Below are 25566 nucleotides of genomic sequence, written 5' to 3' on the forward strand. Positions count from 1 at the left end.
CCTTCGGCCCGCAGCCTTCACAAAGATCCCGCTTAAGGGAAAAAGTGCGGCGTCACTTGTGTACAAGTGCCCGCGACACAAAGACGCAAGTGCAAATGGCTTGCGCGCCGGGAAGCAGGAACACCCGCCCGGACGTCAGCGGGGTTCTTGAGACTACCGCTACCTCATGACTGACCTGCGGCAGCGGTGCGGCAGTCGTTCGCCCGCGTCACAGCCACTGCACAGGGCGCGACCTCAGCGGAGGCGTCTGACCCGGCACGGTGCGGCACATCCGGCGCCCGGTCTGACCTCCCCCACTGACCTGCAGCAGCGTGGTGTAGTGGTACAGTCCGGCCAGGTCGGGACCGATGAGCGCCAGCGTCTGCGGCTGCACACCCGGGTAGAAGTCCTCCACCGCCGGCCGCTTCATAGTCACATGCGCACCTCTAGCGAATCGCGGGGCTTACCTGGAACAAAGACACGCCGGCCGTCAGCGCGTGCGTGTCATCATGCACCCCGGCGACGGCCGGCAAAAACGGCTGCAGTTGGTGCGGCCGCCTGCCCACGGGGGGCGGGGGGGGGGGGGAAGGGCGTGTCGGCAGCTGAGGCGGCCGGCGCCTCCTAGAGCGGCGCGGCACGCGCGACACAGGTAAGGCAGCGACGGGCGCGCCGCCGACGCCGCAGTCGATGCCGGGCTGGGAGGGCCTGGTCCAGTCACCGGCTGGCAACGACAGCAGCCAAACGGCAGACAAGACGACAGACCACACTCCGGGGAGCGCGCGCTCACGTAGGGCGGGGGCGGGGAGCAGACACTGCGACTCGACAAACAAAAGTTGCGTCGTAAACGCGCTGCGAAGAAGTCGTACAGTTCGCAATGATCTCGCTGATCTTGAGCTCGCAGCGTTTTGCTCTTTGTGAGCCCCCAAGGAATTATTTTACTGTGGAAGGAGAAACAAGAGAAGGATGCCCGGAAGAAGAGCTGTACTACGCCGGGTGTCACTTGGACATTTCACAGCACACGATGCGCCGGGGGTACTTCGAACCCCCAACACACACCATTTTGAGACGATCTGCCGGGCCGATACGCCGATTGAACTAATCCGAACGGAAATATATAGCCCGATTATCTCAACGAGAGACAATATATGCTACGAACTGGAGGTTAGTGATGACGTCAACGATGATCGTGTCAAGCGACGCAATCCGACCTGCGCCGAGAGGGCGCTTATCAAATTATCGTCTGGACTCCATTACCGATTACCGTCGTGCTGCGCTGTCTATGGATACAGAAAATACCTATTTTTCGTCACCAGCTGAAACAGACTGGCATAAATCTTGGAACATGCCATAGAACTTTGCCTAAATTTAAGAACTCCAGGTCATGGTACTGTGAAAAATGTACTGCAGTAGCAGCAGCGGCAAACGGCATCAGTCGCCTAAAGCGACCTGGCTGACATCCAAAAGGGCCATTCACATAGCCACTGTTAGATAAACTGGACCGACCTCTCGCTTCACTCTGCCGTCAGAGCATGTCAGCTAACAATGAGCAGACGTGTCCGATGATCACAATGAGCGTGTACTGGCGTCATCAAATATGATATGAAAGATTCAATCTGGAATTCATTGTTTGACATGGGACATCTTAGGTGATGATTCAACGGAACTACAAGCTTTAAATTGCTTGCATATGGATTCGGCTTCCTGGCTTCGGCTTCATCACAAAAAAACAGGATAGGGCAAACACATTGGGCCACATATTAATCCCATTGTAAATGTCCTGATTCCGCTAATCCACGGGCCATTAGTTCCTCTTCCATTTTCCGGTGATGGCAGCAAAAAACGGAAGCCGCCGGGCCGACGATGGCGACAGCTGAGCGCCAAACCAGACTTCCAACCCCGGCCGGGTCATTAGTCAGCCACAACATTTGTTCCATCCACTAATAACACGCGCCGCCATCCATCTGTGTCGACCGAGAAAATACAGAGCGCCACTAAAATTAGCGACATCAAACCGCGCGCGCGCCGTGTCGGGTGTCCAACCACACAGCCAATCGAGGTCAGGCCGGTCACGTGGCGGCGGCACGCCCCGGGGGCGGCGGGCACCTTCGCCGGCTAACCAGCGCTCGGTCTGCCGTTGCCGTCGGCAATCGCTTCATAACGTCATCCATTAGGCGCCGCCCCTTTGACCTTACGAGTCGCCATTAGGGCCGTGGCTCTGGGACGCCGAACTCGGCGGCTGCATCAAAAGTGGATTTCTGCCGCCGACGGCCGGCAGCGCTAATGATCGCAGCCTAACAGAGCGCTGATAATAGCGTCGCAGCCGCCCGCCGCCGACGTCTGGCAAACGGCGGCAAACGAGTACTTAGAACAGCGAGTCGGCCGACCCATTCAACGGCACCATGGCGAGGCCCAGCGACCCCGCGCGACACTGCAGCTTCGCAGAAGCTTTCTTCGGCATTATTTCCGCCGCGGGATCGAAGGGCAGCACTCCAGCGCCGACGCCCACGGCAGACGAAAGAAGAACAAAAACAAAGCCCCTTTGTTGTCGGAGAGGGGAAAGCCGGGCGGTCTATGCCTCCGGGCGCTACCAGCCGTAGGATGCTGCTACGCATTTGTGTTAAGCAGGCATCCAATGTAAACGGGGAAGCAGGCAGGCAGGCAGGCAGGCAAGCAGGTAGCCCGCAGGCAGACATATCATCGGGGAAGCCTTACAGCGTCCGATATGAGCGTCGACAGCTCACTGCCAAGGCTAGCCAGTACCTCTCCCGTCTCCTGACCGCCGCCGCCACCGGCAGCCATACAGCGACGCGACGCTGCCCCCGGCTCTGGCCGGGCCGGACTGGACCGTGGCTCAGCCGGCCGCCACAACAGCGGCCGGCACAGTCTGGCCGCTCTCGGGACTGACCCCGGCGGCGCCGCTGCCGGCACGGCCCGCCCGCCGCGGGCCATCGAGTCATCGGCTCGCGCCCCACGCCCACCCGCCATCGGTCGGCAGGAGGCAGGTGGTGCCGCGCCCGAACGCCGCGCGGACAGAGCACAGCGCTCCTCGGCGGTCGTCCCATGGGCACAAGGCGAGGTGACCGGGTCATGATCGGGGTCGCAGACACCCAAGGTCACCAATGAGGCTGGAGGAAGAAGTCAAGCGGCGTCAACAGATGTCCACAATCCATAGGAGACGCTGACACGGACGGACGGACGGACGGACGGAACGGAACGAACGGAACGCGACGGGACGGGGACGGGACGGGGACGGGACGGGGACGGGGACGGGGACGGGGACGGGACGGGGACGGGGACGGGACGGGACGAGACGAGACGAGACGAGACGAGACGAGACGAGACGAGACGAGACGAGACGAGACGAGACGAGATGAGACGAGACGAGACGAGACGAGACGGGACGGGACGGGACGGGACGGGACGGGACGGGACGGGACGGGACGGGACGGGACGGAATGCCCAGGAAACGTTCAGCCGGTAACGATGCTGCCACTCTCACTGTACAGTCAGATGACAGAAAGGTTTCACGCATTCATTACCACTTAAACCAAGATTGAGTAGATGACTTTCAGCTCTAACAGTGATGACCTGTTTGCTGTTGCAAGGCTTGAAGGCTGGGGCAGAATAGCTGAGGCCATGCATTTTTGTCGTTCGCCATCTTCAGGTGAGTAGAGAGGCGGAAGAGAAAAGGGGAGCCAAGGAGCTCACACACCCATCCCACCCACGCAGGGTTAGGCGTGTCACCTACTTAGTTCCTCCTTTAGCTGTAACGCCAGCATGGGTCCAGTGTCCATATGCGAACGCTGACAATTCGCGCCCAAAACCACTCTCCTTCTGATCTTTACTCATCTACCAACCAGCCTGCAAGTCTTCAACAGCAAAGCGGCCAGTGCTATTGGGGATTAACGTCATCTATCTACCCTACATTGAGAGGGTAGATAGATGATGCCATCAATGTGCCACATCAGTAGGTCACATCAATGTTCTACATTGATGCGGCAATCCCATAAACTTCTAAATATTAACAATTAATTAATTAATATTACTACCTACTTTCAAAAACTAGGTATTTGATATTTATAGAACCATTGTCCTCCCCCCCCGAAAAATGTGCCCAAAAAATGACCGGTCGGTTACTGATCCCTTCCCACGTGGGCTGGCTGTAGCTGGCAACAGACAGCCCATAAAGAGGAAGGGGATCATCAAAGAGGCTTGCGCCCTGTTCACCTCGGTCTAAATCCCACTGATTAGATAAGACGGCGGAGTCAATGCCGACGACAGACGTGTGGAGCTCGCACCATATTCCATCCTGTATATTTCCCCTATTCAGAAACGCATTAAACGAATTAACAAGGCCAAGCAACGCATTCTGCAATCACCATTTGTCAGAACTAGCTGGCGATCCAGAACGGGGCGAAGATTACGACAGAGCGAGTTGGACGTAACTGTAAACATTTGGCAACACCGTTTGTCGTTGTACTGATGTTCCAATAGGATCGAGCTGTTTCGCTGGCCACGGCATGTACGCTCGGCTCGGCTGCTGCGGTACACCAGTACACCAGTACACCAGTCACTGGTGTTGCCCAAATCTGAGCCGTGTTCCCGATACGGTGGAACCAAATATCCTGTTTTTTTTTTTTGCAAATGGTTGAAGCGGTTTAATCCACTGATCGAATGTAAGGGAAAAAGGCGTCCCACTCAAGGTGGCGGCTCCCTACTGATGGCACCGAGGCCGTCCCGTCTGCACCGTCTCCGCGGAAACGCGTTCGGCCGGATGGCTCGGTGGGTTCGGGGTCGTCGAGAAGTTCAGTTACGCATTTACGTATTGTTTGAATATTTTCAGCTCTCTCCAATGGTTACGCTGGGTGAAAACACTGCCTCCCCTAAAAAACCGTAATAAACGCAGTGTACCAGCGAGGCAACGGCTGTTTGGCCCCTACCTGAGCTGATTGAACTAATTGAGCTGGAGGTGCGGAACAAATTGCAGGGTGTTGCTTGTCATTAAAAGAAGCCGACGGCCTTCAGTTTTACGATCCTAAAATATAAAAAGGGAGCAAGATTTGTAGCCGCATCTAAGTGTCACGCTGTGCAAACCCCCTCCCCTTGCCACGTTTTAGTTACGTTCTATCACAGAACCCCCGCCCCCTCCACGCGTAACGCAAAACAGGGACGGTCCCTTAGGACTGCCTTCCGATTCACCCGCCCGTGGCGGGGTGGGCTCAAGTCGCCTCAGGCGAACGTTCTGTGCCCCTGACAGAGATGACCCGCGGCCGGCGGCAGCGATCGCTTAACGGTCAGGTGAAGGCAAAGCAAGACGAGCCGTGCCAACCACTGTGGTGCGAAAACTGACGCCGCAAAATTCTGACGTTTGTCAGGAAGTTCATGATCGGATGGTGTGTCGGGGCTCACTCAACAAGCATTGGATAGCATGGACACTGCTCCCAGAACGCGTCCAATCAAACGGCTGGCTGGACTGCATCCAGAAAGCAGCATGATCTCGGAAAACAGACACATCCTGGTACAATAACAAGCTTAATCACCGATGATGCGATGAACATGCGCACGTATGAATCCCTGGCGTCCTCCTTCAGATTCATCTGGCATTCGGCGTGTCCACTGATTGGGCCATGTATCTCGATTATCCCGCCTCCGCACAGTGCTCCGGAGCGCGCAGCCTCGCCAGCAGTGCAGCGTCGTCCCCGGGGCACGGCAACACGCCGGCCGGCCCGACGCCACTTACATAAAGCCAATGAACGAGCCTATGAACACTTATAATTCACGCCGCGTAAGCGTACGAGTCATAAAGAAGTCAGCTTTGCTCGCCACGTGTTCGTAAATAATGAAGCAATCGAAGAATGGCGGGGCGCACCAGCGAGCGGCTCAAGTCCTTACGGTACAACCGCGATCATTTGTAAGCAGCAATACAGAGCCAATTATTTCATGAGCTTTGTTGAGGCATAAGCAACACGTTGGTCGCCTGCGCCACTCACTGCACATAACTGCAAAATAGCTGAGTCTCCACGAACGCGTAGGATACAAAACCCGTCATTTCCCGGCAGCGCATGATTTCCGACGTCACCGCAGGTGAGGCCAGCGCCCCGGCCGGCCGGCAGCACATCTCCGACGGCGGGCGGGGGGGGGGGGGCCGCCATCGGCCGCCGTCCCGTCCGCCGGCCGTCTGTCGCCCCCGGCGCCCGATTGATCTCGCATGGACGACGGCCGCCGGCCGATTGGCCGCAATAAAGGGTGCGCGTCACCGCGCCCGCCGGGCCGATACCGGGAACTCGCACACAGACGAGAGCGGGCCGGGCCGCGACGAGCCGGCGGCGGCGGCGGCGGCGATCGATAGCCAGGTGAGCCGACGCCCGGCCGTCTGCCGCGCTGCCCGCCGGCGGCCACCGGGCGGCAGCGGACAGCTGCCCCGGTTCAGGGCGGAGGCGCACCTCTGCCGTGCGGCGGCCCGCGACTGCTCGGGATCGGCCGCCCCCCCCGTGCACGGTGACCATGACGCAGGCTTCGCGGTCTGGGCTTCCCGCGGGGAGGAGACTGCGTACATTAGCGGGCTGTCACACGGCGCGACACGTGTGGCACGTGCTACCCTCACCTTAAGTGCGAAAGCGCGCCGTTTTATGGACCTGGCCAACGAGCTGTAGCCGCAGCCGCGGTCATCATGTCATAAATTTCCTCCGTATATAACCCCAGTGTGCCTGGCGACATAGCCACAACACAACTAATCTTCCACGAAGTCAAAAGATGTGGATTTTCCCTACTGGGTGATCAGCTGGCAACGGCGGGTAGAGCTTCAGACCCATCCTTTTGTTAAGACTAGCCCCGTAACAAAGGGCGCGGACGTGGATTCTTCGGGGATCGCGGGCGCGGAGAAAACAATGAGCCATCGATCATTCTCACGGAAAAACAGCCTGAAGCACTCTCCCTTCGAGCGGCCAGCAATGCCACGCCCTGTCCTCTCGGCCAGTGAGGACCACTGGCGGGGGCACCTCTGTCGGCCGGTGAGGACACTGACGGGCACTTCTACCGACTCGTGAGGACCTTTGGCGGACACCTCTGCCGGCCGGTGAGGACCAATGACGGGCACCTCTACCGACCCGTGAGGACCATTGGCGGACATCTCTGCCGGACGGTGAGGGACCAATAACGGGCACCTCTACCGATCCGTGAGGACCACCGGCGGACACCTCCACCGGCCGGTGAGGACCACTGGCGCGCACCTCTGCCGGCCGGCTCCGTTGCGTCAGCCGCGGAGGGCCGACCCAGCGGGGCGGCCAGCGGGCGGTGATGACAGAGCGCAATCGGAACTGGTCGGACGGACGCCACCGGCGGCGGCTCGGCGCACCCGGCCGCAGACAGGCGCCGACACAGCTGGCCAAACTCCGGTCCGGCGGTTGGACACGGACCGAGCTGACCGGACTCCGGTCCGGTGGTTGGACACGGACCGAGCTGGCCGAACTCCGGTCCGGCGGTTAGATACGCACCGAGCTGACCGAACTTCGGTCGAGCGGGTGGACACGGACCGAGCTGACCGGACTCCGGTCCGGTGGTTGGATGCGGACCGAGCTGATCGGACTCCGGTCCGGTGGTTGGATGCGGACCGAGCTGATCGGACTCCGGTCAGACGCACACAGCCCATTCGGCCCACATTCTCGGAAAGTGGTCCCAAACCCAATTTGAGCGCCTGGACATACTTGCTTCACGCATCAAAATGTTTGCTGTTGTTTTCTTATTTTCAATGACGGGAACAGACGGTTATTTCGGTACCAGACACAGACGGGTTGCACACCGTGGACGAGCTGCTCACGTTTACGTGTTCTCTGCCTATACCTCTGCCATGCTATTGCGTTACACTCTATTCAGCCTACACATGTTTACGCGGACCTGCGCAAGGTCTGTATCATTTGTGCTGGTAAAAAGGACAATGCAGCTGTTTGGCATGTTTCCGCGAGCTTGTGCGTAGCCTGTATCATTTGTGGTCGTAACGGGGAACAGTTATGACCGTGGACAATGCAGAATTCAAACGCAGCTTTGCACGTACAGCAAACGCTTATAAAGCCTTTTGATTACGGACATTTGACTAAAAGCGGCGTGCAAGCGACTGAAATACCAAATAATACTAGGTTGTTTTTTAAATATAGCTGAAAGGCGACGTGTGTTATGTGCTATGCTGTGTCGGCTCGACATGAACAGCCGTTTTCCAACTAATCCCAACAGCGGTACAGCCCGGGTAAGTTTCAATGTTTAGCAAACAAACTCCAGCGGAGATAAAAGCAACGAGGAGTTAGGACATATGCAGAGTAACATTACCGAACCCATACAACATGCATACATGTTTCGCATTCGGAGCGGTTCGGTGCCCAAACGCAACGAGGTTTTGTCCTCGCTTCCTTAATAACGTGACTCGGCGCATGAAAACACGTTTTGGGCCCACTACCCACGAAAAGCTGCCGCACCCCCCCCCCCCCCCCCGCTTCATATGGTGGCTTGCTTTGCCGGCGTTAATTAACCCTTAGTGCTGTGGCGAGTCACGCATGTTTTGGCCTCAAAAAGACTCAGACGCGAGTCCAGCGTCACGGTGGCAAGCGAACATGGTGGCAAGCTAGGTTACAGCGTGGCGGCCAGGGCCGAAGAAAAACAAGGTACAAAATCGACACATTCCAGCCAATCGAAATCTGGAGGGTTCCAAGGTCACTTATCTGAAACCAGTTGATGCCATGTCCCACGGAAAAGAAACACCTGACAGGTTCATCAGCAAAACTTCTCATTTTGTTTCGCGGATGTTACTAGGTCGTGCAGCCCTCCTATCGCCCGCCTCGCGGCGGCGGCTGTAGCTGTTGACATTCGTGTGGGTAGCGCTTCATGGCGAGGCAGGGATCGTGACGTAGAGCCTCTTACCTTTGCTTGACCAGCTAAGCTGCTTATGCAGACCTTTTGCATGCTGCAGCCTGAACGTTTTGCGAAACAATTTACATCAGCAATCTTCCGGAGCGATAGTTGGGAATGCTTGCGAAGAACACACACGGTCGTTGTATTTTCAGGAAAATGACGCAATGGATGGGTGGCCAGCATCACAAGATATTCAACAGGAACGCTATTGCCTGTCGCTCAACATCCCGCTGTTTACAATGTAACTGTGTGCCTTTACTAAAATGGGAACACTTAAGCTACTCGCATTATTGCGAGAACTACTGACTGAGGCGCAGCGAGCGCAAGACGTTCCAAATCCGTGCAATCCTTCAGACTGTGCCCGCTAATATTCCCTCCGAGAGCGGCCAGCTTGGCCGGCTGGCGGCGCGCCCGTCGACGACGGCGGCGGCGGCGGCGCCGGCGGCGGGCCTCGGCGCTGACAGTCCGACACGCGGCACCACTCGACGGCGCCTGATGCGTGGCCCAGCTCCGGGCCGTGTGTAGGACACCATTGAGTCGGACAGCGCCGCCGGCTGGCGTGATCCAATCGGAGCCGACGGCTGGCCGGCGCCCGGCGCGGCCGACACCGGATTTAGGCGGGCAATCAGAGCGAGTCGTCGGGCCGTGTCGCATCGGACGGCGACCGGCCGGCGAGATCGAGCCGAGGCGAGCCGCCGCTCGCAGGCGCCATACATCACCGCCCCCGGCCCGCCAGCGCCAGCAGCTGTGACATGACAGCATCCCCGAACAGAGCCGTCCGACGGCCGACACGGCGGCCACGTCGCCTCACCTGCGGCCACCGGCGGCGACGTCGCCGGCGTCCCGGAGCCGTGCCAACACCCAGCGCCGGTCGCGGCATCGACAGGACACGGCCACGGCCGCCGGGGTCACCGCCCCCCGACGACCACCAATCGCAGGTAAACAAACGGCAGCAAACGGACGCTGTTTCGGCTTCGCACCTAGGCGAGAAACGCGCCGGCGGCGTGCAAATCGGAAGCGTCGGCCGCGGTTACAGCCTCCTGCAGCGTCGCAGCCGAATTAGCGCCGAATTTATTAAGGTTATCTCATTCCTATTCCGATACTTTATTCTTCAGATTCTTATTAGGTAAGACTTTGCAGATTAGGACGAACACGGGATCATGAATACAGAAACCGGCCAGGCGCGTGGATCAGTCCGTCCACCCGAGATGACGAAGGTGCCCCTCAACTCCTACCGCTTACTCATTTGCACACCGAAAGCCGCGCCCGAGCACGATAAAAAGCGCGTCAACACATGCCCGACCACGCACCGAGCCCCCAGCCCCGCCGCCGAGCGCGGCGGTCGCGCGGGCCGCCTCGGTGCAGGCGCGTGGCGGTACCCCCCAGCGCCATCTGTGGACGCGCCGCTGCAAACACCGGAGCCAGAGGCCGCCGTAGAGGGGAGGCTGAGAGGCGGCGGGCCTCGCCCGGCCGTGCGGGCGGCACCGCCGACGGAGGGTGGAGTCGCCACGGCTGCACGCGCGCCACGCCACGGACAGGCGCCGCGGGCGGGCAGGTTGCAGCTGGAACAATGGAGGTCGGTGGCGGCCCAGGCGACGGAAGGCACTACGTGACCCCAGGGAGGCACCACAGCGCGGGTCGCTGCGTGACCCAAGGACCGCACCGCAGCGCAGGCCGCCGTGCGACGGGCAGGCAGCAAGGCGACAGGTGCACAGCACGGAATGGACAAGCAGCAGCGGCCGACAGCAGTCATCGTTTATTGATGTGACATGCGGACGCAGTCACCCGTAATGGCTGCCATCATGTGATGACTGATGAGCGATGCGAACGAATGTTTAAACGATGTGGAAACTGAAAAGGTTTTGTGTAGGATCTCGATCAGAGCGAAATCAATTGGAGGGCCCACGCTGACTACGTAAAGGGATGGTGAGATGGTGAGATGGTGAGATGGTGAGATACGGGTGGGAAGGCTTCGTTTTTCGGAGCCAGCCCGGACATGCGACGTCAGGCGTTCGGACTCCCAAGTGATCGCGGGAGGAACGGGCAACGTAAGTTCTCCCAAGGTGAAGGTGGGTGTTGATGGGGTGGGGTGGGGTGGGGTGGGGTGGAGTGGAGTGGAGTGGAGTGAGGTGAGGTGAGGTGAGGTGAGGTGAGGTGAGGTGAGGTGAGGTGAGGTGAGGTGAGGTGAGGTGAGGTGAGGTGAGGTGAGGTGAGGTGAAGTGAGGTGAGGTGGGGTGAGGTGGAGTGGGGTAGGGCGGGGTGGGGGATAACCAATTTTGTGCGACTTCTTTCCGGTTAACGCCGAACAGGGCCAACGCCCCTGTTCAGAGAGTTGGGAGCTCAGTTCATCCCACGCCATCCCTACCGGTGCCGGTCCGGGTCCTTGCACCACTGAACGGTCAGATGGGAAGAGAGGATGGCCCGGCCAGCCACTCACCGCAATGCACGCTGCAGCGGCACGTCACCGTAAGCGGTGCACGGGACCCGTATCCGACTCCGGCCGGACACGCCCTCCACCTGCACCGAGCAGCCATTGGCCTCCTGTCAAGCTGGCTGCCCGGTGACAGCCAATGTAATAAACAAAGATGGTGGTCGGCACCAGACTGGTCTGAGCTGGGAACAGCCGCCCCGACGGCCTTTGCGCACCACTCAGCCATGCATTTACCACGCGTTTTCGAGCCAAACATAATCGAGCAACACACCCGGCGGGCTCGAAGGGCTGGCGGGTCAAGGGCCGCGTGCTTAATTACAACGTGCAGGTGGCTCAAGCGAAACAACCTCTCCCACAACTTGTGGAGACGCCGCCTGCGCGCCGCCGCCCTGCGGGGAGACAGGCTCTAATACAGACTGGGCTGATAAGTCCCGAACAACACCGCCAGGTGGCCGATGACTAACGCCTCACAGATTACAGCGGCGGCGAAATGAAACTGAAAGCCATGTATCCGCCCGGGCAATATTTAATGCCACAGGACGTGCACAAATTGCACGTGCTCATCGCCTGTCTACTGAAAAAGAATCGCCGCCGTAGTGGTAGAATCCAGGCGCTTAGTGAGCGTAATAAGACCCGCCCGTGGCGCGTGCGTTGCAAGTACAGCCGCCGCGTAGGCCGCATTGTAACCGGCGGCGTGTGGTGCGCACACTCCATCAACGGCGCAGAAAGCGAACTGCATGGTCATCACCCGCGCTCTGGGTCGGGCCGCCGCCAACCGTCTGTTTGCTGGTGGGGAGGGGAGGACAAGACGGCGTGCTCACGCACACACACACGCAGTTCCGGCCGGGTGGGGCGGCCTTACGCACCACGACGGTCCCAGTCAACAGAGGAGCACCGCCGACCGCGCGCTCGGCCCGCCAGAGCCATGGATCACGCCGCCCGCCGACGGCTACTTTTCCAATGCACACAAATCATTCCGTATTCCGGAGTGCCACGCAGAACCATGAGCCACCTCAGGTATGTCCGATTGCGCCAGAACTGCCTCCCAATGAATCAGAGGCAGGCCGTGTTACGCGAATGTCGCGAGCCTGCGGCGTGGGTAAAACAGGGGCCAGCCGTGGCCGCAGGCTGCCCGACCACGGCTGCACGCAGTCCACTGCGGTGGCGAGCCTTCCGCGCGGCAGTACACGGACGTGCCGCCCGCGCCACGTGAGATCCGCAGCCGCCAGAGGAGGTCCTCTCTGCTGGCCGGCGAGACCCGCGGCCGCCAGAGGAGGTCCTCTGCTGGCCGGCGAGATCTGTGGCCGCCGGAGGAGGTCCCCTGCTGGCCGGCGAGACCCGCGGCCGCCAGAGGAGGTCCTCTCTGCTGGCCGGCGAGACCCGCGGCCGCCAGAGGAGGTCCTCTCTGCTGGCCGGCGAGACCCGCGGCCGCCAGAGGAGGTCCTCTCTGCTGGCCGGCGAGACCCGCGGCCGCCAGAGGAGGTCCTCTGCTGGCCGGCGAGACCCGCGGCCGCCAGAGGAGGTCCTCTGCTGGCCGGCGAGATCTGTGGCCGCCGGAGGAGGTCCCCTGCTGGCCGGCGAGATCCCCAGCCGCCAGAGGAGGTCCTCTGCTGGCCGGCGAGACCCGCAACCACCAGGGGAGGTCCCCTGCTGTTCGGCGAGACCCGCGGCAGCCGGGGGAAGTCCCCTGCTGGCCGGCGAGACCCGCGGCCGCCAGAGGAGGTCCTCTCTGCTGGCCGGCGGCACCCGCGGCCGCCGGAGGAGGTCCTCTGCTGACCGGTGAGATCGGCACCGCAGGAATCGCCAGTCAGCTCGGCGGGTTGCTGGCCGAGGCCGCCCTCCCCCGCGTGCCGGAGCTCGGCCGCCCAGCTGCGGCTAAGCCTGGCTGCGGCCTCGCGGTCGCGCCCGCCCGTTTAGCCTGGCCTGCGATCCGATTCGGCTCCGGAGGGCCGCGCCGGTCAGCACAGCGTGCACAGTCACACACCTGGCCCGGCCAGCCAGCCGGGTGGCCAGCCCGCGAGGAAGCCGGGACGAGCGGACGGTGCGGCGCGGCGGACGGTGGCTCGGCCGTACCGCCGGCGCGCGGCCAGAGCACGGCCCGGCGCGGCGCCAGTCCCAGGGCGGCCGGCACGAAAAAGACGGCGCCGCCGCCCTGACTTGTGTCGGCAGCGACGAGCAGCAAAAACAAACATCGATTCTGGGAGCCCGGGCCGGTGGCAAGTCCACAAACAGAGCGTCGCGAGAGAAGGCCCAGCCGGCGGGCCGACGGTGCGTCGCGGCCGACACCTCCCCGCCCCAGTCACCCCCTCCCCCTACCGCCACAGCCCCCCCCCCCATCCCCCCCCCCCTCCTTGCCGCCGCCTACCTTCTCCTTACGGCCACAGGTAACCCCTTTTCCTGCCGCTGCCTCCTCCTCCCCTTACCGCCGCAGCCAACCCTCCCCCTTCCCTGCTGTTGCCCCCCCCCCCTCCCCTTACGGTCACAGCCAACCCCCCTTTCCTGCCGCTGCATCCCCTCCCCCTACAGCCGCAGCCACCCCTTGCCTCCCCCTCCCCCTCCCCTTACGGTCACAGCCACCCCCCCCCCCCCCTCCCTTCCGTTGCCTCCCCTTACGGCCAGTCACCCCCTCCCCCTTCCCGCCACTACCTCTCCTCCCATAAGGCCAGCCCGGCACTGCCGGTCGGTGCGCCCGCCTCGCAGGCTGCAGCTGGCGAGCACCACCCTTTTGCGCCCCCGACAACGCCGTCACCCGCAGCTGGACCCGCCCGCCGTCCGCCCCTGCAACGTCCGGCAGCGCCGCCGCCTCCCAGTCCAGTCCCATCACGTGCGAGCCAGAACCGCCGGCCGCGCCGCCGACGCCGAGGCGAACATCAGTCGCTATTAGCACGGCGCTGCGGTCTTTGTGACCAGCCGGCAGAGTAAAAACACTCATAAACCAGCGGCTGAAGAGCCGCTGACCACGCGAGCTGGCCTCGCGGCCGGCCCGTGCGTCAGCAAGCCGGACGTCCTCAGGCGGCGCATGCGTGGGAGCCGAGGAGGGGGGGGGGGGGGGAGGCGCTAGTGCGCCATTCGTAACGGCTGACCCGCTGACCTGCGCCGGCCGCGGCCGGGCGCCGGCCCGGCTGACTTACTGTCGGACGATCCGGCCGCCGCGCGCGGGTCCGCTGCGGTCGCACAGGTGGCGGCGGCACGCTACACGCACGCTCGACGCTGCCGCCGCGGGCGCCGCCGCGGTAATGCCGCCACTCAGCGGTACGCCCCGGCCAGCCGGCGAGGTCGCGGCGACGCGGCCGCCAGGGGTGTCCGACCCCGCCTGGGCGGTGGCCGCGCGCGCCGGCCGACCGCACGGGGGCGGCGGGAAGAGGCGACCGCCGGGCGGGCGGTGGACGACACGAGAAGCGGCGGGATGCGCCGTCACGCAGGCCGGCCGCCCGCGCCGGCCGCCGGGGCCGGCGGGTCGGGCGCCCCTGCACGCGGAGGCTGCAGCCGGCGGGCGGCGGGGCGCAGGGGTGGAGTGGCACGCCGTCCGCCGCCGACAGGCAGGTAAGCCGCCCGCACCGCCGCCGTCGCACGCACGCCCCTCCCGACACGTATTGGCGCCGCGACACCTGACCGACAGCCGATCCGAGTCGCGAGCGAACGGCGGCGCGGACCGCAGCGGACGGCGCGAGCGGCGTTCGGGGTGCGGGGCTGACGGCGCACGGGGGAGGGCCCGGCGTCGCGCGGCCAGGTGTGGGTGTCGCCGCCGCCGGCCAAGGCTGACGCGCCGGGCGGCACTGGCTCGCCGCCGATTTATGGCTGGACGCAGGGGGCGCGGCCCTGACCTTCGCGCGCCGCCGTAGGCCAGAGCCGCGCGCCGCACCACGGCGGAGCCATAGGCAGAGGCGCGATCGGAACAACAGCTGCGCCGCGGACGCGGACGCGGGCGCGGCGGGGCGGCGGCGGACGCGACGGGGCAGCGGAGGGCCTCGCCGGGCGGCGGGAGACCGCCGGCGCCCGGCGAGGCGCGCCGCCGGACGCCCGGCTCATCAAGTCGCCGCACGCGCCGCCGCCGGCCGACCGGGCAACAATGACGGCGGCGCCGAGCGCGGCGCCCTCCGCCGGAGCGGATCCACCGACGGCGCTCGGATTAATCTCCGCTCCCCGGCGGCGCCCATGGATTCCGTCTTCTGCCACCGGCCGACCGTGCCGGAATGCGAATCGCCGTCTGGCGGCCCAGCTCTGGGCCGCGCCGCACGGGCCTTTGACGCCGCCGAGGCCCGGTGCACCGATCGACAATGAAAGCACGTCCCGAACGGCGGGGCTAAACGGAACCAGTGTATCTCCAGTGCAGGCACGTCGGCGACACAGCGGCGCGCCGCACAAAAACGCCGCGCCGTGACGTCTGGCACGCCGTGTGCACAATACAGACCTCAGGCGGAGCTCCCTTCGACAGGCGGCCGCGCACAAAACCGCCCACCGCTGAACGCCGGCGTCCGAGAGTCGGCCGTCCACGGCTGCACAGAATGATGCGAGTTGCGTCAGTCGACATTCCGCGCCGAGAGAGGCGGAGCCCGCTGTTAACCGCGCGGCCTCAACCGGTCGCTGCACTTGAATGGCTGTACCGGCGCTTGATTACAACCCGCTTTATTTCAGAGCCTCGGTACGCACCACTGAGGTTTACGGAGCGCGAGAAATCAGCGGGAACACAGACAGCTGCCACGGCGGCCGCCTTTCAGCGAGCGCTCGGACATGCGGACATGCCACGGGTGCCGCTCCGCGCGCCGGTCCCTCACGGCGTGTCGCGAGTCAGCGCGCCGCGCCCACCGGACTGGTGCACTGTGCCAGTCCGGCGCGCGCCGCGTGCAGATGGGGGCCAGCGCGGCCACGAGCGGCGCTCAAGAATCGGGGCCGCTCAGAATGGCGCGGCGAAACACCGGGTAACCAGGATCGCTGCTCGCTCGTGAGCCGATGTTTCGGGCTGTCTCCACAGCGTGTCGCTACACTGCGGCGAAGGACCCGCGAGATCTGAGACGTGCGGACAATATTCTCGGTGGATATACACCAATAAAACATTTCGACCGCCAGCTTTTCGCGTCTTCGAGCATCAGACAAACACCTTGACGCAAAATGGTCGAAACCCGACGAAAAGTTAAATTTTGAGTGCACGATGGGGCGCTTCCCAGATGTGCGGTCTGGGCCCCCATACAGTTCCCCCGGCCAAAAAGCCCACTCATCGGACAGCTGTCGTCCGGCCGGCGCCATGGTCCGCCGCGCGCCCTCCTCGGCCCGGCCCGGCCGTCCCGCGCCCCGCATGCCGGGGCAGACCGCACGCGACCCGCGGCCTCAGCGCGGCGCGAGCCGGCCGGCGGCTTGGCGGTGCGCCCGCGCCCCGTGACCGTCCCGCCGGCAGCCTGTTCTTCTCTGGAGCGGGCCGGCCAGACAGGTCGCCTCAGCACCTCTCAGCGCAGTTTGGCACCAGGCGACGGCGCACCTGGCGGCGACGGCCGGCCAGCAGGCGCAGCCGGCCGGGCGCTCCCCTCCCCACCCGCTCCCCTTCCGCGGTGCCGACAGCGGCCACGCGCTGGCACACAGATCAACGCCGGCTAAAAGCGTGCCGCCGGCACCGCATCAACAGCGCGGAGCCAGTCAACACATTAGCCCGCCGCCGGCCGACCGGAAGCGCCAGGTGACCTCTCACGCAAGCACGGGACGACGGCCACAGGACCGTCCGCGGGCATCGGCGTCAGAGAGCGCCTCCAGGACGTCAGAGAGCGCCTCAGAGGATCCTCCGCAACCAGCGGCGATCGAGCGGGCCGGCGCGCTGGCCCCGACCCGGCGGCCCTCGGAGCGCCGGCCGTGGCCGGACGAGTCCGGAGCGCGGCGCTGAGCTGGATGGCCGGCGACGCGCCCCCACGGCCGGCCGGTCAACAAATCGATACGGCGCCAGCCACCGGTCGCAGCTCAGCCGGTCGCGCCGACGGCACGCCAACGTCAATCTCACGGGCCGGAGAGGATGCCAATCACGCGCCGCGGAGGATGTCGGTCTCCCAGGCCGGAGGGATGTCAGTCTCACGGACCGGAGAGGATGTCAATCTCACGGGCCGGAGAGGATGTCAATCTCACGGGCTGGAGAGGATGTCAATCTCACGGGCTGGAGAGGATGCCAATCTCACGGGCCGGAGAGGATGTCAATCTCACGCGCCGCAGAGAATGTCAGTCTCACGGGCCGGAGGGGATGTCAATCTCACGGGCCGTAGAGGATGTCAATCTCACGGACAGGAGAGGATGTCAATCTCACGGACAAGAGAGGATGCCAGCCTCACGGACAAAAGAGGATGCCGATCTCACAGACCGGGAAGGATGCCAATCTCACGCACCGGAGAGGATGCCAATCTCACGGACAGGAGAGGATGCCGATCTCGCGGGACGTAGAGGATGTCAATCTCACGAGTCGGAAAGGATGTCATTCTCAGGGACCGGAGATGGTGCCAATCTCACGGGCCGGAGAGGATGTCAATCTCACGGGTTGGAGAGGATGTCAATCTCACGGGCCGGAGAGGATGCCAATCTCACGGGTTGGAGAGGATGCCAGTCTCGCGGATCGATCAGGGTGTCAATCTCACGGCTCGAAGAGGATATCAATCTCGTTCAGTCCGGTGGGACACGTGACAGGCATGTTAGTACGGTGGGCCATGTGACAGGCATACCAGCCTGGTGGGCCATGTTGTGACATACATGTCAGTATGATAGGTCATGTAACAGGCATGTCGGTATGATGGGCCATGTGAGAGGCATGTCAGTATGATGGGTCATGTGACAGGCATGTCAGTATGATGGGTCATGTGAGACACAAGTCTGCATGATGGGTCATGTAACAGGCATGGCAGTGTAGCGGGTAATGTGAGAGGCATGTCAGTATGGTGGGCCATGTAACAGGCATGTCAGTTTGGTGGACCATGTGAGAGGCATGCCAGTATCATGGGCCATGGGACAGGCACGTCAGCATGGTAGGCCATGGGACAGGCATGTCAGTTCGGTGGCCCATGTGAGTGGCATGTCAGTATGATGCGTCATGTGACAGGAATGTCAGTACAATGGGTCATGTGAGCGGTATGCCAGTCTAGCGGGTCACGTGAGCGGTATGCCAGTCTAGCGGGTCATGTGAGAGGCATGCCACCCGTCCAGTCATCAGTTGGACCGCATGGGGCACAGAACAGGCGTTTCCATAGTGAGCAGGACGCCAGCGTGACCCGCCGTGCAATCACCGACCCACATCCGGTAGGCACCGACAAAGATCGCTGGCCAGCGACGTTCGGTCTTTTACCCGCCCTCCCCCTCCCCCCCTCCACCCATCCACGTGCCGAGAGGCACCAGACTCTCCGGTGGTTCGCCGCCCAGCCGACCGGCCAAGGCATTGGCATGTCACTCCAGCCGGCGATGTATTTCAGGCCAGCGGAGCGGCCCCCGGGTGCCGGCCCCGCGACCACAGCGATCCGCGCGGTCACCCCGAGGCCGGCGCCGGGCAGTCGACACCGAGGGCACCATCCCTCTCGTTTATAGGTAGGTGCTGAGCATTAGCGGTTACGCTGTATCGGAGCTGCAAAACTCGTTTGACGTATCATGACATGCGTTCGAATGAAGGCGTTCCAAGAGACAGTCGCGTAGTTCGGCATCACTGCCGTAACTTGCTGCTGCTGATCTGCGCAGACAGTTACCGTTGTACAACGCTGTCCTATGCTATATCCGCCACTTGTTCCATGCCCAGTGACTTCTTGCGTTGCCAAAAGCATAGTTAATTTCATGCACTTCCAGGTTAATTCAACAGTGGCCAGGGGTGTATCAACCAATCGCAGACAATTTAAAGCAAGACCTCGTCTTTGAGCGAGTAGATTCAGATCAGCGCGGCGATTCCAGGCCCAAGCCGAAGTGCTCGGGGAGGTGTGCTGCAAGGGCATGCGCCGTAGCGTCCGACCGAGCGGGACACACCACTCACACCACCGCAGCGTCCGAGCACGGGAAGCGAGCAGACCGGTCGAGATAAGGGGGCAGGCGGAAGCTGGCGCCGCCGACAGAGCCATCTAGCGCTGCCCGCTGCCAGCTCCCTGTCGCCGCGGTCGTCTCCAGGCCGCCCGACCTCAGCGTCGAGACGTGTCGCGCGAGGAAGCGGCTGAGCGTGCTGCTTTGATGTTCGGGGAAGAGGGCGGGTGTTAAGGTGCTGGTGGCTCACACCAGCGGATCTCGGCTAACATCTCCGAAGCTGCAGGCGTGGCCCGTGGCTTGGTCCCTAGCATCTATTGATAAGCAATGACAGCGCACGCAGTTCCATAGTGCCACTTTTCCAATGACGTCTAATGATCATTGATCACTGCCTGCTTTGTATTTTATGGATATGTGTTCACTAGCAACGTTACAGCAATGAGGTCCGACAGTGAGTGAGGGCCTTTCTGGACCCGGTTCAGACCATCAGGACCATTGTCAGTTGACGCAGAACAGCCGCGTCCACACTGCGTCAACATTGAGTCGAAAAGCTTACGTCGCTTAGCACAACAAATTGCACAACACATTGCAATGCCACGAAAAGTTCATGTAGCAAAATAAGCTCCCCAAACTCTAGGTAGGTCGGGATTTACGCTTACCAGCATGCCGTCCAGTACCAATGGCCTGGATTCAAGCACGGTTACCGGCAGACCAGTGTCATCGGCAAATGGTTCCAACAGAAAAGGCTAAATCACGCCCAGTTCCCTTTCGACTGAACGCTCGTCGCATGTTGCAGGGACCCCGGCAGCGCAGGGACCTATTCCACTGGGCGCAACCTATTCCCGATGCCACGCACGTGCCTGCCAACGCCCACAGCGCGGCGGCGGCTCGAGTTTCGGCGCTGGCTCCCGCGCCCCGGCAAAAACGCGTCGCCACGTATCCACAGTTAGAGCAATGCCGTTTAGCGCCGGCGGCCGTTTGACTTGGACCTTGCCCAAGGATACAGGTCGTTCGCGAACGAGGGCACAATGGAGGTGGGCTGCCAGAGCGTGGCGCGCTTCGCGCCACTGCCGTCCAGACAGCGTCACGAGCGGTGACATTGTCAGCACCCGCGGCTCGGCACCCAGCTGCCGGCCGCGTCACCGCCAACCGGCCGCTACGGCAAGGCTACGGCAGGGGACCGGGGAGCCCACACGAATCAATATATTATTAATGATGATCGCTGTTACTGTCGTTATTTTGTAACCGGCGCCCGGATCTGTCCACAAACATTTCCGGACGTAATTGCCATCGTACTAGCTGTTGCAGTGAAAATATACCTCGTTAGTAAAGTTGCCTTCATGGTGGCGGCCGTGTACGTTATCATTGGAGCCACTCAAAGAACAATTGAACCATCACCACCAACAATTATCGCCACTGTCGCCAGTGCCTAAATATCAATTACCAACCCCATCGGATTTGTAATTTGCATGCGAGTTACATTCGACAACACAACGGTAAACATAATAAGCCAGAAAAAGAAAGACGGGAGCCCCGACGGTCCGTGCATGAAGCACAAAAGCCTCGCACAATCGAACAAAACCTACGTGATGAATCAGTTAACCGAACAAAACTACGCGCAGATACTGTGCGACACTGGTGCGATTCCAGCAGCAGTCTGCACATGAGGCGTTCGCACCTTCACACCTCGCCGGTAAATCGTCACTGCAGCTCATCGTTCCGCCACTGCGGCTGAACAGGAGCGCCAGCGGTGGCTGAGCCAGAAGCGCGGCTCCGCTGCCAGCTCCGCCAGCGGGCATCAGACCCCACACCCCGGCCGCCGCTCGGCATGGTCCGTTTGGCGTCCCCGGTCGCTGGGTGTCCCGCTCCACAATCCAGACCAGCGGTTCGAGCAGTGCTGCACAGGAAGGTCGACGATAACCCGACGCACGGCGCGGCGCCCCGTCCGACCTCGCGGCCGGCCGGCGCGGCGCTCTCCGGCGTGACTTGGCCGGAGGCGCACGTCGCCCGGCGCCGAGGGCGCAGCGGGCCGCGCCGCCGCCGCGGCACGGCATGGCGGAGCACGGCACGGCACAGCACGCGGCTGCGGCGCTCGTACCGTCACGTGACCGCAGGGTCACGGGACTTCTGGGAGATTGCGCTCGCGGGGCGGAAATGGTCGCGTGCGCACCGGCGCCGAGCACAGCACGGCCGGCGGCAGCGGCCGGGCCGGCTCGCCGCCCGGGGCGGACCGTCGAGCCGGACAATGCGACGCGACGCTGGTGGTGCCGCAGCGTTCGACGCACGGCCCCGGCACACACAATGGCTCGTTTGCGCTACGAGTACCCGCCTGGGGTCGTTGGGCTAACGGCCGAACAATCGGTTAATGGCACTCGCCGATGGGGCCGTGTTTTGATGGCTATTTTACCGCGTGGCAATCGGTGTAACCAGCGTCGCAGCCATCGGGCATTGCGGGAGTAAACTATGCCAAGCAAGTGCGGAGATTGTTACAGTGCGTAACCATCCATGAAACCAGGAGCTCATAACATTTCTAAATTACATCGAACACAAAATGCGCAAGTTCAGGTCATATCGAAAGAAAAATGGTCATCGGCATCTTCGGCATGCAACGCCGGATTTGCTGCGGATAACCCACCCAATCAGAATTGACACATGAGCTTAGTCAGGCGCCCAGAACAATCAAAGTCGACAGACGACGGAGCGACGTGCTTCCATCGACACAGCGCGCGTCGCTTCAGCGCGCGCCCCTGCTGCATCAGTCAAACCGCACAGCGCCGACGCCGCCCGGGCGCCGTCAATCCGTCACGGGACGGATTGACGCAGATCGCCGGCCGGTCGTCCGTCAGAGGGCGCCCGCCGCCGGCGAGGCGGCCGGTCGGACACCGGCGCCGCACGGGGCGGCCGGCTCGGGGCTTCACGACACCGATTGGCCAGGCGTGCGACCTGACCGTTACACACCCGGCACTCCATCCCACACCGCTGGATGGAGGGAGGCGTGGAGGTTATCGCCCGGGGCGGTCCACTCCGCTCCGTGCCTGGACATGCTGCTAAGGCGCACCGAATCGGTCGGCAGCACAACATAAGCGCCGTCTTGTTGTTAATTGGTGTTTTCGGGCGCGTCGACCGCACTGGTCATTTTGCGCCCATAACAATAACACAAACGTCGTCGCGCTCTGCAAAAAACATCATCATTGCTCACGACTATCGACGTTCGGTACCCACTCATAAATCAACCATATTCGATACTGGTAGCGAGAGGCCGAATCAACTGCAATGTACCATTGAGTTGAGCAATGGCACCAAAGGAAACGATGTTTTGCTGTTTGAGCCAGCGGTGTAAGCAGGGTCTCACTCAAAGCCCCTGCGGGTGGGCAGGGACAAACAGTCGAGTCTGGTATTCGAAGGAGCGAAACTCTAAAGAGCTCCAACAGTTACGCAACCACTGAAGCAGATGGTGACAACCTCGCTTTTGGTGCAATACGAAACTCTGATACATCCCAAAACAGCTCCACTTAAGACATTCACTTAAGTTTCCAGGGACTCATCACTGAAGGAATCCCCATAGCATGGCCGTGCCTTGTTGTTATTTGACATACACGGCACGAGCCCTGGGACAGGTTTCTGAGAGCAGCTGTTTTCTTACCTGCTTCAAGGATCTTCCGGTCCTCACGCTAGACGTGGGACCTTCTCAAACACGAGCATCTGCGGCACAACTTTATGCGGGCTGATGGCATGGCTTGCAAATCAAGGAACCCTCCCCGAGCCCGAGAAGACTCCTAACCATGCTCCTGGGGCCAAGCCCTTTGTAAATTGAGAAGCCCGTTCCAGACTTGTGATGCTTGCTCTGGGGGCTCCCGGGCCCGTTTGATTAGCTAGACCGGTAGCCCCCACACTCGGTGTATCTAATTTGGACGGTGTATGGCGCCCCACGGGCACGTTATGCCGTCATAAGGTGTTCACCATCAAGCCAGCCGGGCTGGGGCTCGATGCTCGCCTCCTTCAGGGGAGCAGCTATGGCCCCCTGGCGGCCAACGCGCACGACACTGCTGTTTAGACTTAAACCCGGCAGTCGAGCTATCGAGAGAACAAACTGAACAGAAACGACGACCGACGCTGGATACAGGAGTCTCCGAAATAGATCTAGCGGTGTATTCACTGTTCAAACAGAACAGGGGCGTCACAATGAATGTTTGTGCCGAAGCTGGCAGCCCTACATATACACTAGGCGCCATCAGAACTGATAAACGAGCAAACACTTCTGAACGCATGCCGAGCAGGATGAAGGAACCATCCTTAACATTTACACCTCACGACAAGCAACAGTAACAGATGTTCGAAACCCAACGAATCCAAAATCGCTTCGCGCCATCTGCTTACGGCAGCATGGAAGTCCCAGTAAACCCCGCACCATCACCAGTCCACTGCCATCTACCGGACTGCCTTGCACCATCTGCTTATGGCAGCATGGAAGTCACAGTATACCACACACCATCAGCCGGTCCAATGCCATCTATCGGACAAAGCTAACTAATTTGATTCCAGCCACGCCGCCTTCCGGTCACAGTCTACGCAGGGACAGAATTACCCTCGTGTTAGTAAGCAGAGAACAATCACTTCGCAACCGTCCACTCACAGGGCCAAAATGCGTTCCAACGTTCCAACACAAGACACACCGCCTCCTTGAACACCCAACATTGGCTTGTAATGACGAAAAGCTCACGAGCGAGACATGAACCTGCGCTGGGCTACGCGCCGAGCCCGAGCGGGCTACGACCCTGGGGGCGCTGGGCTCCGAGCGGTAACAATGTCGCCCACAGCCCTCCGTGGTGCGGGCGGGGGGGGGGGGGGATGGGCGCCCGCAGCCCGCAGCGCCGCCGCCAGGACGCCGCCCCCTCTGACCCCGTTCGCCGGGTCGCTGGCCGCTGCGGGCGCCCTGGCCGGGGCGGGTCAGGCGGGGTCAGCGGCGTACGTGCCGGCGCAGGGGCGCACGTCCGTCGCTCCGCCCGACAGGTACCCGCCCGCCGGTCTGTAAAGCGATCCGGCGGCACCGGGCGCCGCCCCCGTCCCAGCCGCGCCGCTCCGCCCGCCGACGCACCCACGCAAAACACGCCTCGACGCGTGCGGGCGCCCCGGCGGTCGGCGACGGAGTACACCACCACGCCGCCGCCGCCGCCGCCGCCGCCTCGTGCAGATGCATTCCGTCACGCGCCGGCTGCAGCCTGCAGCGGCCGGCAATGGCGTCTGGGAGCGGCCGGCCGCCGGCCGGCCCACCGCCAGGTGCGTGAGGCGCGCAACAGGCGTCCGTGCTCCAGGTGCCGGCGGGATGCCGCCCGGTCGATACGGCCGCCCGTCGCCACACAAAGAGCCGGTGGCCGCGCTGGATCGACCGCGCCCGCGCCGCCGCCGCCTCCGCCGCCGCCGACCCGGCGTGCGCGGGCCGCCGCCGGCGGCTGCGGGCCGGGTGGCCGGGCGCGCGCCCGATGCGGCGGCAACCTGTTGAGCGGCGGCGGCGGCGGCGAGACAGCTGGGCTCAGGTGGGCCGGCGCACGCGGCCAGCCATGAGGGCCCACGTCGCTCCAGCCGAATTCGCGAGGTTTCGCAGCCCGCAGCACCAACGCAAACTGGCCGCACAAACCGGACTGATATATCTGTGGTGATCACGGGGCGAAACTCCATAACATTCCTGTTAGGGAGGAGGGGGGGGGGGGGGAAAAAACACTGTTTTTAGCCATCGCGCAGGCCTTGAGCTGCTTCTAAGACGTCTTCATTCCCTTTAGGATGGATGGAGCCTCCGATCGAGGGTAATACAAACACTGTGAGGGAAGACACGTAGATAAATAAAACCAATATCGAGATCATCAAAGCCTCACCACGCAGGTGCTGGGTCGTGACAATGTCGGTCAGAGTGAGGACATCTGAATCGATTCGAGCGCTGCTCGATCGTCACTGGACCGAAATTCCACGTTGCATCCGTATAATACGATTTATTATAATCCTTAATACCCTTAGTGCTGGCTGGCCCTTACTGGCCCGCGTGCTGGTCCTTACGAGCGCTAGCTGTGTCACCTGATTCCAAACATACCAGCGCAGCGCACAGGGATCAGAATAATGAGCGTCGTACCGTGACCGAATATCCCCACCCAGCCGACGCTAACGAGTCGGACTGCGGCCGTGCCACACGTCGGCCGAGCGAGCCGCGACCACCCAGCGAGCCGAGTCCAGCCATGCCGACGCCGGCCGGCCGGCCGCGGCGGGCGCTCCGGTGTCATGGCCCGGAGCCCCAGCCGGGTGCGCCCGCT

At 62.2% G+C, this 25566-nt stretch overlaps 1 protein-coding gene across 3 annotated transcripts in view; it reads right to left on the bottom strand.

Annotated features, from left to right (window-relative positions):
* The window catches only part of heph (polypyrimidine tract-binding protein 1 heph), an 84331-nt gene that overhangs the window by 47907 nt on the left and 10858 nt on the right, over window positions 1-25566 (bottom strand). For 2 of the 3 annotated variants that reach the window (XM_037221343.1, XM_037221342.1), the window contains exon 1: window positions 302-446. The exons of the other annotated variant lie outside the window; for it this stretch is intronic. In XM_037221343.1, the coding sequence (XP_037077238.1) occupies window positions 302-409 (108 nt within the window). In that variant the 5' untranslated portion in view covers window positions 410-446. Of the gene's footprint in view, window positions 1-301; window positions 447-25566 lie in introns of those variants that run through there. 3 annotated transcript variants of the gene reach the window in all.

Source organism: Pollicipes pollicipes, unplaced genomic scaffold (assembly GCF_011947565.3).
Source record: "Pollicipes pollicipes isolate AB1234 unplaced genomic scaffold, Ppol_2.1 Scaffold_4740;HRSCAF=5597_pilon_pilon_pilon, whole genome shotgun sequence".
NCBI classification, from domain to species: Eukaryota; Metazoa; Arthropoda; class Thecostraca; order Pollicipedomorpha; family Pollicipedidae; genus Pollicipes; species Pollicipes pollicipes.